This window comes from Rosa chinensis, chromosome 5, assembly GCF_002994745.2.
Source record: "Rosa chinensis cultivar Old Blush chromosome 5, RchiOBHm-V2, whole genome shotgun sequence".
Classification (NCBI taxonomy): Eukaryota; Viridiplantae; Streptophyta; class Magnoliopsida; order Rosales; family Rosaceae; genus Rosa; species Rosa chinensis.
The window spans coordinates 84080712-84095379 of NC_037092.1; the positions used below are offsets into that span (position 1 = coordinate 84080712).

The 14668-nt window shown below is 37.7% G+C and overlaps 1 protein-coding gene across 1 annotated transcript; it reads left to right on the plus strand.

The window, feature by feature from the left end:
* The first annotated feature begins 5914 nt into the window (after nt 1-5914).
* Nucleotides 5915-9010, plus strand: LOC112202848 (ETHYLENE INSENSITIVE 3-like 3 protein). The gene is made up of 2 exons (XM_024343869.2): nt 5915-6275; nt 6864-9010. Exons 1-2 carry the CDS (start codon nt 6241-6243, stop codon nt 8644-8646), a joined length of 1818 nt encoding a protein of 605 aa, XP_024199637.1. The 5' UTR covers nt 5915-6240; the 3' UTR covers nt 8647-9010.
* The last annotated feature ends 5658 nt before the right edge of the window (nt 9011-14668 follow it).

A 14668-nucleotide genomic window follows, 5' to 3' on the forward strand; every position in this document is an offset into this window, starting at 1 on the left:
CATGATAAACAACAAGAAATTGATTTTAATTACTGCCGACCTACTATTGCATGTATCAACTACATGTTAAGAACAAGATATCAATATATATGAGAATATATGCTTCTTCTTTTTTTCTTTCTCTCGATAGTATCTGAGAATATATGTTGGTGGTGGTACCTCATACATGATTCGACTATGTTGTTATAAATGGAACCATATTAACCATGTTATTCCAAGTACTAGCTAGAGCTTTTAAGTTTTAACCTTACTTAATTGCAAACCATGCACTGATGCACCCAATATGATCCAAAGTATATATGTTGCCATTATCGTCTTATGAAAATGACACTAATTAATTTATTAAGTTACAGTCGGCGCATCGATTGTTAACTTCTCTTATAGATCGACCTCGCAATTAACTGATTAAGTTCCTCCTCATTCATTTCCTTAATCTATATGCTATAATATGTACTCAATGCCTTCTATCAAAGGGACATCTTTTCCAAAGTCGGAAGGGCATCTATATCTATAGGAAACAATTTGCATGATGATGTTGATGGATCGAATAAAACACTCGAATCAACTTGGACAACGCATAATTAATTTTAAACTAAGATCTCGATTTCATCTTATCAAGAGTTGTAAACCTTTGTTTTTTTTTTTTTTTTTTTTTATCATATCAACAACTAGTTTTTTATGAGTGGAACTCACTCACAACCTCCCACTTACAAATGAGAGACTTATGCCACTAGATCAAATGGTACTGGGTTGTAAACATTTGTTGTTGTTAAAAATAAAAAAGTAAAAAATACAAAAAATCGAGAGTTTTTCACAACATAACAGTCGAACTCTATCTATAGTATTAGTAATGGATACAAGTAATGGTTTTCTCGGCTTCAATTCTAATATGAAGCACTGTCTTGACTTAAATTTTAGTAAGTAGGTCCTTAGTTACTGTGGTAAGCCAGTGTCTGAGGAGATTAACCCCGGCTTAATTTTAAAGGGAAAAGAATTAGAAGACCTAATCAACAATAAAAACAACACTGTATTCTGATGTAGGAAAAGTCTATGACATGTATAGTACTACTCCATATTGGAGGCCATTTTTAAGTGCGTATAGTACTACTCCATATTGGAGCACCCGTTCGATATTTTTTTTCTGATATTGTTTTTTGTTTTACGAATTCAAAAATTTATGTAATTTGCTTTCGGTGCATTAAATTTGAAAAACAAGGAAAATAAATTTTAGGAACCAATTCAGGAACTATGAATAAATATGGGAAATGACTTTTTGACTTTTTTATTGTTTCCTAAAAACAACCTGCCCTGTAATTAGAGAAAGTGATTTTTTTTTTTTTTTACTTTTAAGCACATAGATCCACAAACTTTTCTCCTCTCTTTTGATCTTTCTCTCTTTCTTTCCCACAATTTCCATTGAGACTTATCCTCTCTTCTCATGATCTCATCTACTTTATCTTCTGTTTGAACTTTCTTCTTCCCCGTCTTTTTCAATAATTGAAACTTGCAGAATCATGCAGTAGAGAAGAATGAAGGATTTAGAAAATCCCTCTTTCACGTGTCAAATCTAATTTATACGGATGATTTAGGGTGAAAGCTTCGGTATTTTATGCTTCAATATAATTGGATTATCTCATGGGCAAGAGGAATTAACAAGTAAGGTTGAGACATTTGATTGAATTATCTTTTTGAACTAAAGATTCAAGAGCTTGCAACTTCATATGATTTTTTTTATAAACAAATTTGAGGGATTTGATTCTTCATGTTCAATCTCCTTCACAATACTCTGTTTCTTTTCTCATAACAACCAATAAAGGATTCATAATCAATACATACAAAATAGTCAATCTTTCATGATTATTGAGGAAAAACTAAACTGAGTGCTATATATATATATATATATATATATATATGTTTTTAATATTTCAAGTTTTGAAATACTTGTACCGAACATGTATCTACATCTTAAAAACTTGTAGTTTAATTCCCTATTTTCATTCTGCAATCCAGTATTATAAAAATAGTTTCATAAAACGTTACAGGACACACCCTAATATTCTGTTATTTCATTGCACCGATAGATCCTTCAAATGCTTGATCATCTCAAAAAAAATAAAAAAAAATAAATAAAAATAATAATAATCTTTGGAATGCAAGAAAATTAGGGGAGGAATATTAAGGCTGTTAATGGGTCGTGTCAGGTTGGGTTCGTGTCGGGTCAAGGTATTTGTCGTGTCGCAAGAGACAAAATCAAACTCAACCCATTTAATAATCGGTCAAATATTTAAACTCAAATCCAACCTATTTAGTATACGGGTTACCCGTTTCCAACCCGCTTAACCAATTTAATAAATAGGTCGTGTCGCGTTAGATAAAATGACCCATTTAAAAGTTAATAATGCGACCCATTTAACTAAAAAATGGATAAATTGATTAAATTCACTAAAAACTCCACAAGACGAAGAACGTAAATAATTATATATAATTCATAAATAATTAAATCCAATAATTATAAAACAAAATATTTCAAATTGTCTAATTCTATGATCAAATAGTACTCCCAACGTCCAAAATTTCAAGAAGTATAGCATAAGCGGGTTAGAGGGTTTACTTCGTGTTGGCGGGTTGACTCATAGCCGACCCATTTATTAAATGGGTCATGGCGGGTTGACCCGGCCAACCCTCTTTTTAATTGTGTGGGTTCAATACTTCAACCGGCTTTATTTTGTGCAGGTTTCGAGTCGTGTCGGAATTGACAGCCCTACTCTCGATAGGGAAACCATAAACCATGTCTAGCTCAAACACATGCACTAAGCATTGCCATAACGATGATGCAAAAGAACATTCAAAGTGTGGAATCCAATTTCTTATTTCATCTCAAATACCATTTCAACAAAAAAAAAAAAAAGTGTTTGTGTGTGTGTGTATATATACAGTCTGGCTACGGTAAGGACGTCCGTACCTAATCTTAGGTACAGATTTTCTATTTTTCCCCACTTTTCGATCATATATTCACATCTTAACCGTTCAGTTTTTAGGTCCTAATGTATAGATCACTTCTGCAAAATTTCAGCCAAATTGATTATCGTTAAGTCATCCAAAATTGCAATTTATCATTATAAACACGAACGGTTCCGGTTCGACAGATTCTGTTCGTTAGTGTAAATTACAGTTTTGGATGCCTTAACGATCATTAAATTGACTGAAATTTTGTAGAGATGATCTATACACTAGGATCTAAAAACTGAACAGTTAAGATGTGAAAATATGATTGGAAAGTGGGTAAAAGTGGGAAATCCGTACGTTTTGCTTAGGTGCGGATATCCGCACCTGAGCAAGGTTATGTATATATAGGAAGCTGTTCGGAAGCAGACGTTCGCACTATCGCTAAAATGCGAACGTCGATGCTTCTATTCCGCTGAGGCAGCGATGGTGCCCCGCCACTTGCCCGAAGGAGGCCAGGGGTCGGACGGACCAGTCTGCAGTCGGGTGGAGTCCCCAGCAACCAGGTTGCAGCGCTGCCCAGAACCTTGTAGTTGCAGGTGACGTCGCTGCCCAGAACCTTCAACCTCGATCGCTGCCCAGAAGCTGTCTGGGATGCCTCCGGCCTCCGTCTGGCAAGCCCCGCGCTGCCTGAAAGCGTCAACGTCTGCACTTTAGCTATAGTGCGGGCGTCCGCCTGTGATCGGGCCTATATATGTATATATTATCTTTGTCTTTTTTCAAAAGAAAATCTAAAATGTGCCTTCAATCATCATTCATTTATGAGAGCATTTTATTCGATATGGAGGGTGGCTGGAACCCTTAACGTGCAAGAAGCAGAGGGTCAGACTTTGTTCACATTCTCATACATCAGAGACGTTGACAGAGTGAACTGCAGTGGTCAATGGAGTTTCGATTGGGTTCGTATTCATGGTCTTCCTCCAGTTTATGCATGCAACGCTCTCCACAGTGGCATTGATCGGAGAGACATTAGGAAAGATTTTGGACATTGAGCGGCAAAGGTTGCGGGAGGGCAAAATCTGAGTTCAAGTGGAGATGTGTTTAACAGAACCTGCAATCCGACGAAGCAAATCACAAAGCTGGGTTGCCGGGTTACCATAGAATCTGGTTAGCCTAACCACTCCTTCATCCCATTGGACTTCTACATTGATATGGCTCAAAGATAAGCCTACTACCCTAACCACCATATTTTTCTGCCAGCACATTGCCAAACCCCCTCCTTATTTTCCTATTTTTCCAACTATAAAACAACCACCGAAGCCCAAATCATAGCATATATCAACCATCTCCTGCTTCTCTTTCTTGGTTTCCATCAAGAAAACCACATCGGGATCTTGCGCACTGATTAACTTCTTCAGAGCTCTGAATGTGTGCGGGTTCTCCAATCCCCACACATTCCATGCCACACCTATCATTTCTCGTGATGGGCTTGATCCCCGGAGCCCATCACAGTTTTAGAAGAAAAGAAATTTTCAGAAATACCTCGGAGAGGCATTGTTCCCCTTCCGATTACGACCACTTCCACCAACGTGAAAACCCCTGCCTCCTGGCTGACTACCGCTGGCCACCACGCCTTCCAAAAGCAAATCCAAAAGGCACCACGCAGATTAAAGTTAGAATTCTAGCATTGAGTCAAGAGCCACTAATAATTCATATAATATATGAATATGCATAATGCGTTTAGAATCGAACAAGATTGTACCTCAAATGGTATGGGGTGACCTCAGCCATTAGGACTTCTGTCCAATAATCTCCAACGGTGAAAGTGACTGAAGGACAGTGGTGACTTTTCAAGAATAAATTTTAGCACCACCATCATTTTCCAGCTAGCAATACACGTATAATTATTACAAAACATTTGTTAAGGAAACACTGTACAAATTATTTACGAAAATTTCATCATATTTTCAAGATTAGATCCTCTCATTTTTTCTCTCTTGATTTCTCTTATTACAAATATACAATTTCCATAACTAAAAACCCATTTGCTGTCTTAAATGACCAGATACAATGCATCTATTCTCAACAGAGATATAATGTATGTATGTCATGACCAGATTCAATGAATCCGGTAATTTAAATTTGTAATAATTTTGTACAATAAATATTTTGAAATTATCTTTATTTTCTTTTTCTTTCGATAGACAAATCAAACAAATTCATGTATGACAGTATGACACAACAGTTCCAATACAAAAAGAGAACGAAATAATTTTTTCCTTAAAAATTCAAACTTTGGTCAAACACCCTTTATCTATCATGTAATCCATCATTGCCCCTAGATAGTGTGTTCCTATACAACAAATGCAAGTGCTTCATCCATTAACTGATGCACAGAAAAACGTTTGAGCACTTTTGTTTTAACATCACTTAATCGCTATGCAGTCTATGCTTAATAAAATTAACGGTTAACGTAGTTTTTCTCTTCATGAATGATATGATGCATTGTCTAAACAAAATGATAATGATGATTTTTTACCTTAAAAACTCCAAATTTTGGTCAAATACAATCCATCATTGTACCTGGATGCAACACATCGAAGCACTACAAAACATTCAAGGACTTTAGTTTAACCATCAAAATCACTTTACTAGTAACATTGACGGTTAACAAAGTTTTTCTCTTTTAAGAATAAGATACAAATACATTTATAGAAAATCTCCGAAAAATCAAAGCCCCGAATTAACAACACAATCGCTATATCTCGTAACATTGACGGTTAACGAAGCTTTTTTTTTTTTTTTTAAGAATAACCAAGGCGCGATTACAAATCGTAATTTCAAAACTTTAGTTAAGGGTGGGTTTTGACATTTCAAGAAACCGAGGGGAGGCGAGAGAAATTAAACAAAATCATCGTTGAATCCAGCCCACACAAAATGAAAACCATATATAATAGGCCGCGATGCAGGAGAACGCGCCTCCGTGTTGGCAAACTCAGAGAGGTGTTCTGATCCATTTTGATTATGGCCGCTTAGCAATTCAAATAGAATCTTCCCATCTTTGCCTTCTCCTTCTAAAAAGTTTCAACCTTTCTTTATCCTCTCTATTAATTTCGCATTGAATTTACAGCCCCAATTTTTTTTTTTTTTTCCAAGTAAAAACCCTTTACGGGTTTAAATTCCCAATATTGTCTTCTTCTTCTTCTGCTTCTTGTCTCAGACAATTCAGTGATAGAGAATCAGAAAAGCCCAAATCTTTTTCAGGGTTTGGTATCCCTGCATGCAGATTAGGATCAAATGGGTGACCTTGGAGAGGTTGGACCTGAAATTAGGTAAGAATTTTGTGTGCCCACTGCTTCAATTTTATTGGGTTTTCACTGTTTTATCAATAGTTTGAATATTCTTGTTGAGTCATTTCATTCATGGTCTTTTGGGATTGATTGGATGTTTGTGGGTTTTGTTAATTTTCAATTTTTATGAACTGATTCTGGTGTGTTGTTTCAATTATTGGAATTGGGGGGTGCTGGTTTTTGCTTTATGTATTCATGTTATGGGATTCTGATTTTTTGTTTGATATATTAGTTTCAGTTATTGTAATCTAGATCATTTTGGAATCATAGATATGGGTTTTGTTTGAAGGGTTGTTTTTTGTGTCTGAGAATTGTTGGATTTTTAGTTTTATCAATTCAATTCAATTCCCATTTTTGTTTGGCTGCTGAGAAAGTAGGAATGAAAGGTTTTTAGTTGTTTTGTGTTGGTTGTTTGAGCCAACGGAACGAAAGCGTTTGCTTTACTGAGTGTATGTCAGCTCAGCTGCTAAGAATTCGTCGCAACAATCTTCTCAGCAGCTAAACAGTGGGGTTAATGCAATATTATTAATGGGAGCATTGTCTGATTATTGTTCTCCTATTTGGTGACAGTTCGGATATAGAAGAGGACTTGAGGTGTGATAATTTAGTGGAGAAAGATGTCAGTGATGAGGAGATCGATCCGGAAGAGCTGGAGAGACGGATGTGGAAGGATCGAATCAAACTCAAAAGGATAAAAGAAAAACAGAAAATTGAGGCTCAACAAGCTGCAGAAAGGCTGAAGCCCAAACAGACCACTGATCAGGCTCGAAGGAAGAAAATGTCAAGAGCACAAGATGGAATTCTAAAGTATATGTTGAAGCTGATGGAAGTGTGTCAAGCTCGTGGATTTGTGTATGGTATCATTCCTGAGAAGGGCAAGCCAGTAAGCGGTGCTTCTGATAACATCAGAGCATGGTGGAAAGAAAAAGTGAAGTTTGATAAGAATGGCCCTGCAGCCATAGACAAGTATGAAGCAGAGATTCTTGCCATGACTGATGCAGACAATAACCGAAATGGTAATTCCCAGACCATCCTCCAAGATCTACAAGATGCAACTCTTGGTTCTCTACTATCTTCATTGATGCAACATTGCGACCCCCCTCAAAGGAAGTATCCATTAGAAAAGGCAGTTCCGCCTCCTTGGTGGCCGACAGGAAGTGAAGATTGGTGGATGAAATCAGGGTTACCCTGTGGTCAGAGTCCTCCTTATAAGAAGCCACATGACTTAAAGAAGATGTGGAAAGTTGGGGTGTTAACAGCTGTGATAAAGCACATGTCCCCTGATATTGCAAAGATAAGGCGGCATGTCCGTCAGTCAAAATGCTTACAGGATAAGATGACAGCAAAGGAGAGTGCAATTTGGTTGGGGGTTCTAAGTCGAGAAGAAGCCCTCATTCGACAACCCAGTAGTGATAATGGGACATCTGGCATAACTGAGATGCCACGTCGTGGCCGCGGTGAAAAGCATGCTACTGCTAGTAGTAACAGTGATTATGATGTTGATGGTACTGATAAGGAGCTAATCGATGCAGGATCTGTTTCATCGAAAGATGACAGGAGGACTGAGCTGATGGATGTAGAGCCATCTAGCAATCTACGCAGTAGTACTCCTACTAATCATGTCCAAGATAAAGAGAGAGGTGAAAAGCGAAGAAAGAGAAAAAGGGCTCCTGTAAGACCAAGCTCTGATGATAAACTTCCTGCACCAAGTCACAATGAGCCTTTGCATGTTGAACCATTAAATGCTTTGCCTGATATAAACCACACTGATGCACAGATGATTGGATTTCCAATTCATGAAAATCAACAGGAAAATGTTTCAGTCACAACTTTACGGCCACCAGAGCAAGATCTTGATGTCCAAGCATTACCGGCGTCCGAGTTTAACTACTATGCTGATGTACCTCCTGATGGTGTAACTGCGACGACACAGGGCATGCATGTGGGTGGAACACCGCTGCTTTATCATGGGATGCAAAGTGCTGAGATGCATCATGGAAATATGTATAACCTTTATAATCCATCAGCAGAACTTGTGCCCGGTCATGATAGGCAGCTGTCTCAGATTGGCATGAATGAACTGCAAATTGGACCAGCAGATGTTGTCCCTTTACAAACTATAAGAAATGGAAATGAGATTACTGGAGGAGATATGCCATTCTATGCAAAAGACCCATTTCAGAGTGAGCAAGACAGAACTGTAGATGCTAACTTTGGCTCTTCAATTGACAGCCTGTCATTAGATTATGGGGGACTATTTAACAGCCCATTCCGACTTGACCTTGGAATTGAGGGCACTGGTTCATTAGATGACCTGAATGTGGATGAAATGATGGCATACTTTGCAGCATAAGTTGTAAGATTTGAAGCCACATAGCTTAGATAGCAAGACATATTTCTCTCTTATATTCTACCTTATTTATAAATTGTGTCAGAATTTGATCAAGATTCTTTTTTCTTTTCTTTTTTTCCTTGAGAACTTCAAAATGTTGCATTAATGGCCCCCCTGGGATAGAGTCTGTTGCCGGAAGTTATGCTTTTAGTATTTTGTAGAACTCATCATTTTGCTAACTAAGTGAAGGTAAGTGAAGGGAATGATGGGAATTCGTGTTATAGTTTCCTTTCACTTATCTTCAATAAGAATGAAAACCCTGGGGTTCATGTAAATAGTCAATTTTTTAGGCTGGATAAATGTCAAAGGTTTGATTATTTGTTCATTTCTTTGGTCAAGATGTCTAATAGATATCCTCAGTGTTGTTTCTGTTATTTCTCTCTTGCATTAACAGTGCATACTGCACCTAATTTCTCTTTTTTCCTATAATTTCTTTATCAATTCCATTTGCTGCCAATCTTTATCCTCAGACTGACTTCTTTTATATGAATGGTACTTGCTGTGATTATGTTGCAGTATCTTGCCAGAATAAATTGAGCCTATTTTCTTAACACCTAGTTAGTTGAGGACAAGGTCTGCCATCCGATCTGCTTATACTCCATCCATGGTTCTATGCCCTTGATTTTGACTGAATTCTGTTACAAATAGATGGTTATTTGGTTATAGATGAATTTTAGAAATAGGTGATGGCAGGTTCTGCATTTTTACTGTTTGCAGAGTCCAACTAATGCTTCGTTGTGAGCCCAAATCAGGCTTGTGAATGAAGATCTTGAATCTTGATATTGTTCACAAGTGTCCTAATGACTCTGGCAAGGGCAATACTGAATCACTTTGGCAGAGCTGAACTAGGTCAGCAAGGTTGGTCCCTAAACCCTAAGTGGCCACAAAACCCCTTTCCAACTAATTTTCATGACATACACCTACCTTCGAAAAGCAATAGACTGAAAATCGATTTGCTGGTAAGTTTCCTTCAATTTCAGTTGATGATAAGACGGATCATGGGATTTGGACTTAACAAACCTCGGTTCCAAGAGAGATATGAAGTATGAGAGAGCAGATATGAAATTTTAGCTATGACAAACTTTTATCATGGTGAAGGAGAAATCGACCAGACTCAGATTCGGTTTTAGTGTATTTTGGGACCAATCCGACCAGTTGGATTCATTACTATTCCGAGGACTGGTCGGTCCGATTTGGCCTTGATTCCCGCCCCATTTTGGCCGGTCTTTGCTCGGTTGTTGGTTCTTGACAGCCTCATTCTGAAACAAACTCTCTTCAAAAGAAACAAAATTTCTGTTTGCACCATAATTAGTTCATTGTTATAAGGTTGTTATTGTAATCTAATCTCAAAGACAATGATTCTCTCCGCAAAGTGATGTGGAATCATTGGTGACAAAGTGGCTACGTTGTCTTGAAACAGACACAGAGCCCAGCAGAGCATCCTCTGCACTCTGCAGACTCTCAGTCCTGTCCTTAATCCCCTCCTCTCCTCCAATCCCACCACGCCACTTGTCACTCGTGTCTTTTACGCCGCAAGCTCTCCGTACGAGGATGTCTTTCTCTACACCTGGCCAACCCATAGAGGCATATAGCCTTCAGTCCAGTCTCAAATGACGACTTTGCCTGGTCGTTTCTGACCGTTTTGGAACTATGCGGGGGTGAGTTTGGTATTTCAAAACCCATTGGCTCTCATATCAGGGGTTGATTCAGACGACGTACCCACTCCCTCGCTTTCAGTATTTGTGTCTGTGTCACTTGTGAGCTGGTGGCTTTAATGTTTTTGGGGATCAACAAAATCAAAATGGGGCATAGCAAGCTAGCTCTTAACTGGGTTTCAATCTTGGTTCTTGTTCTAATGGTGGCTTCAATCCCATTTGTCCAATCTTCTCGCACCTGTAAGCTTCCCTCTTCTCCCTCTATCTTTATCTATCTCTCTGTTTCTCTCTCAAGATTTTTAGAGTGTAACTGAAGGTTTCTGGCTACCCCCAATTTCAGGTCTCCAAGTAAGAACAACAACCATCTCAGAAAACAGAGGAACACAGGTAAAAAGAAACTTAAACGGCTCTCAAAGTTCTCATCTTTTTTGAATTTTACTGTCAAAGTTGTCACCTTTTTCACATTTCAACAGCCCTTTTCTGTTCTTCATCTTGTTGTAGAGATTTAAACTACCCATTTGTGTGTATCCTGGAATTTTTTTTTCACTTCTAAAAACAAACATTGCAGAAAACAGAGGCCCATAAGAATATAAGCTTAAATGGCTCTCAAAGTTAACAACTTTTGGGTTTCAAAAGAACCCATTTTAACTTTACATCTTCTTGCAGAGATTTACACTACCCTTTTGTATGGTTTTCTACAGTTCTTTCTTTTAACAAGTTCAAAATTGGGCCCTCTTATTTTCTGAAAGTAGACATTGCAGAAAACAGAGGCATAAGCCTAACCTAGTCTAAAAATTTCGTCTTTTTTGAGTTTTGAAGAACCCATTTTTTGCATCTTCTTGTAGAGATATAAATCACCCATTTGTAGAGTACTTTTGTCCTTGTATAGGTCCCTGATTGAATCGGGTATCTGCTATTTTCTAAAAATGTCTCACTCTTCAAATTAGGGGATTCAAATCAAGGAGGCTGATAAAGCATTTGGGAATGGAGCTAAGGTTCTCGGCAGTGTGGAAAACTCAGAGAGGCTAGTTCCAACTGGACCTGACCCCCTTCACCATAACAACAACCCCATTAAACCCTAAAGCTGGCTAGCTACCTCTCTCTATTTTGGATCTCTGTTTTGGCTGAATGTGAGGTTAATCACTTTAATGGGTTTGAAAGATGAGCTTTTTTCTCTGGCCAGAAAAGCAAAAGATTGGTGGGGTTTTCACCTTGTATAGGAGGGTTAGTTTTGCTCAGTGATTTTACCTAGATTGCTAATATGGATGTCTCTAATTTCTGCCTGTATTAGTGTATTTACAAGCTTAGCCAATGTGATACATGATTAAGCCTTCCTGTTGCTTTTGAAATTGACAATCTATCAGCTTGTGCTTTTTTTTATTTTTCTTTTTCTTTAAACTCCATTGTGATTGATTATATGAGGAGCTGAAAAGGACAAGAAGAACTAGAAATTTCTATGCTTTTGGCAATTTTGATGGAGTGGAATCATGGCACAAGAAAGGCCATCATGGTAATAGCTGTCTGTTTTCATATGTATGCCAAATTTAGTTCAAGAAGATTGGCTTGTTATAACACCTTGCACTTGCAAGTGTGAAGCATCCAAAGTCCCAACAACAGTTCTCTACTAGTGTTCTACATTTCAAAATCTTTTCAACAGTTTTCTATATTTCTTCTAAGATCTGAATGTCAATAATGGTAGGAAAAGATTTTAAATATACCTCATGTATATGTAATAGCTTGTTAAAGGTGGATGCATTATGTAAATTTAGATACTTTGCACAACTGAGAGATGATTAAAAAGTTAAAGAATTTGCCCCAAAGTACAAAAGTGGCTGATTATTTGAGTTTACATCTTAGAATTGTTGAGAGATGATTAAAAAGTTGAAGAATTTGTCCAAAAGGACAAAAGTGGAGATTGTTTGAGTTTACATCTTAGAATTGTTGAGAGATGATTAATTTGCCCAAAAGGACAAAAGTGGAGATTGTTTGAGTTTAAATCTTAGAATTGTTGGAAACGATTAAGTGTTTAAAACAATTCTTGAGTTATTTTTGCAAGATGTTGTAACATCCTAATTTACATCTCTTCAAATTTACGTCGGGATGAATTCAATAGTAGATCACCAAATTAAGCATATTATAAATACACTGCAACTTATGTTGTGAGTTGAGATGACCTCAAGGGGGTATTGGTTGTTATTATTTTTGCTCAATCGAAAAAAAAAAATCTTATAATTTACATATTTACGGTATAATAATGTGTTTAGTTTAGTGTGCAAATTGCGGTATTACAGATTGTGGTACATGGCACATGATTATTTCGGAAACTGTTGTGTTAACTAGCAAATTTAGTAACAAGCTATAGGATCTCTAGTATTTATGTATTCTAAATTGATTCATGAAAATTAAGTTAGTTAAACTTGAATAAGCTCAGTGGTTATATTCATACTTCAACTTTCAATTGTCCTAGCTTAGTGACTTCCGTATTGTAGCGGTCATCATGGGCCGAGCTAGGGCCGGCCCTACCCTAAATTTTAGGGTTTAGGGTAGGGCCGGGCCGGGCATAGTCAAAGTCAACAAAATTTAGGGCCGGGTAGGGTAGAGTTGAGGCTTAAATATGCTAACCCTTACCCGTCCGAAAAGCCTGAGTCACTAGGGCCAAAAGGGCCGGGTCAGGCCGACCTTCCAAATAGGGCCGAAATGGGCCTAAAAGGGCTTTAATTTGTTTAACAAAAAGAAATACATTATTCTTTTTTCCTTAAAATGTGGCTCCATGGTCATATAGACAATATAAGACTCATTGTTTTTTGTTGATCATATATATATATATATATATATATATATATATAGATTAACTTATAAGTTATAACATTTATAAATATTAGTTAATGAGGTTATATTTAATTAACTATCTCTCTAAATCTCTAAATTAATTTTTATTTAACAAAGGAAACAAGAATTAAAGAAAATAAAGCTTAGGAAATCAATTACCAAAAAAGAGATAAGTTGTATGCTATAGAAAAAATAGAAATTTATTTTTAAAATAGAAAAAATAGAAAAAAAATTAGGGCTTAAACGGGTGGGCCTAGAGGGTCGGGCCGGGCTTGGTCCTAACGGGCTCAAACGGGTAGGGCCGAAGGGCCAAGTCGGGTTTCAATTGCATGGCCCTTAGGGCAACTCCAACCTTGGGGTGCCAAACCTATTTTTGGGCCATTTTGAGACTTTGGATCTCCAACCTTGTGTTTTTGGGGGGTCTGGTCCTATAAATATAGGACTTGGACTCATTTGTAGTCTCAAATATGAAACTTTTCCAAGACCAGAACTGATCATTGTGCATGGGGGCCAGCCCACTTGTTGTCTCAGCCCACATGCCGAACCAACGCACCAGAGGCAGAAATTGAAGGAAACGCGCACCAAAGGGAGAGGGAAGAGAGAGCATGCGCGGAACGAACGCTGGAGAGAGAAGATCGACTGCTTTCCGTCTGCAGCCGTGGGCCCCTCGCCTGCGAATCTGTCCCCTGGTGACCGTTGGAACCCCCAACGGTCATGAAATGCACGGTCCAAATGTTGCCCTGATCAATTTGGACGGTCCGATGTTACCTTTTTTTTTTTTTTTTTTGACTGTAACGGATCTATTCAAGATCCAATGGTTCAGATTATTTGGAAAAAAGTGATGAACGGCTCTTATTAATTGAAGTGGTGTTAGCTCAGTGGTTAGAGCACCCATTACCTATGTATGAAGTCATGGGTTCGAGTCACCATGGGGGCAGGAGTGAAACCCTTTGATCCTCTTTTATGTAAATTGAAGAAAAATAAAAAATAAAAAATAAAAAGTGATGAACGGCTCTTATTAATTGAAGGGTTATTATTTCCTTTTTGTTCCAAAAAAAAATAAAAAAAATAACCAGAAAATTGGGGAAAAAAATATACCCGTTGGAATAGTGAATTATAGGAAATTCTATAAATACCTACCCATTATTTTCTATTTCCTCACACCAAATATCCTCCATCTCCTTCACAATTTTCCATTCATTGTTACATCTTCTTGTTCTTAAATATATCTTCCTTTTATTTTTTTTGTCTTGGAAAAAATGGCTCCAAGAGGGGATTCTTGGAGGCACAATGAAGAAGTTATTCTTTGCCAAGCTTGGATCACCGTTGGGGGTGATGGTTGCGTTGGAAAAGATCAAAAGTCGGACTTATTGTGGAGTCGTGTGGCGGAGGAGTACAATGCTCACAAACCGGGCGGTTGCATGGATAGAACACATTCTAGTTGCCACGCTCGTTGGAAGAAAATAAGTCTGGCATGTATGAAGTGGCGCCAAGCTCTT

Coding starts and splice junctions, on each gene's coding strand:
- LOC112202848 (XM_024343869.2), top strand. CDS start 6,241: ATGGGTGACCTTGGAGAGGTTGGACCTGAAATTAG. Junction 6,276..6,863: donor GAGGTTGGACCTGAAATTAG/GTAAGAATTTTG, acceptor ATTTGGTGACAG/TTCGGATATAGAAGAGGACT.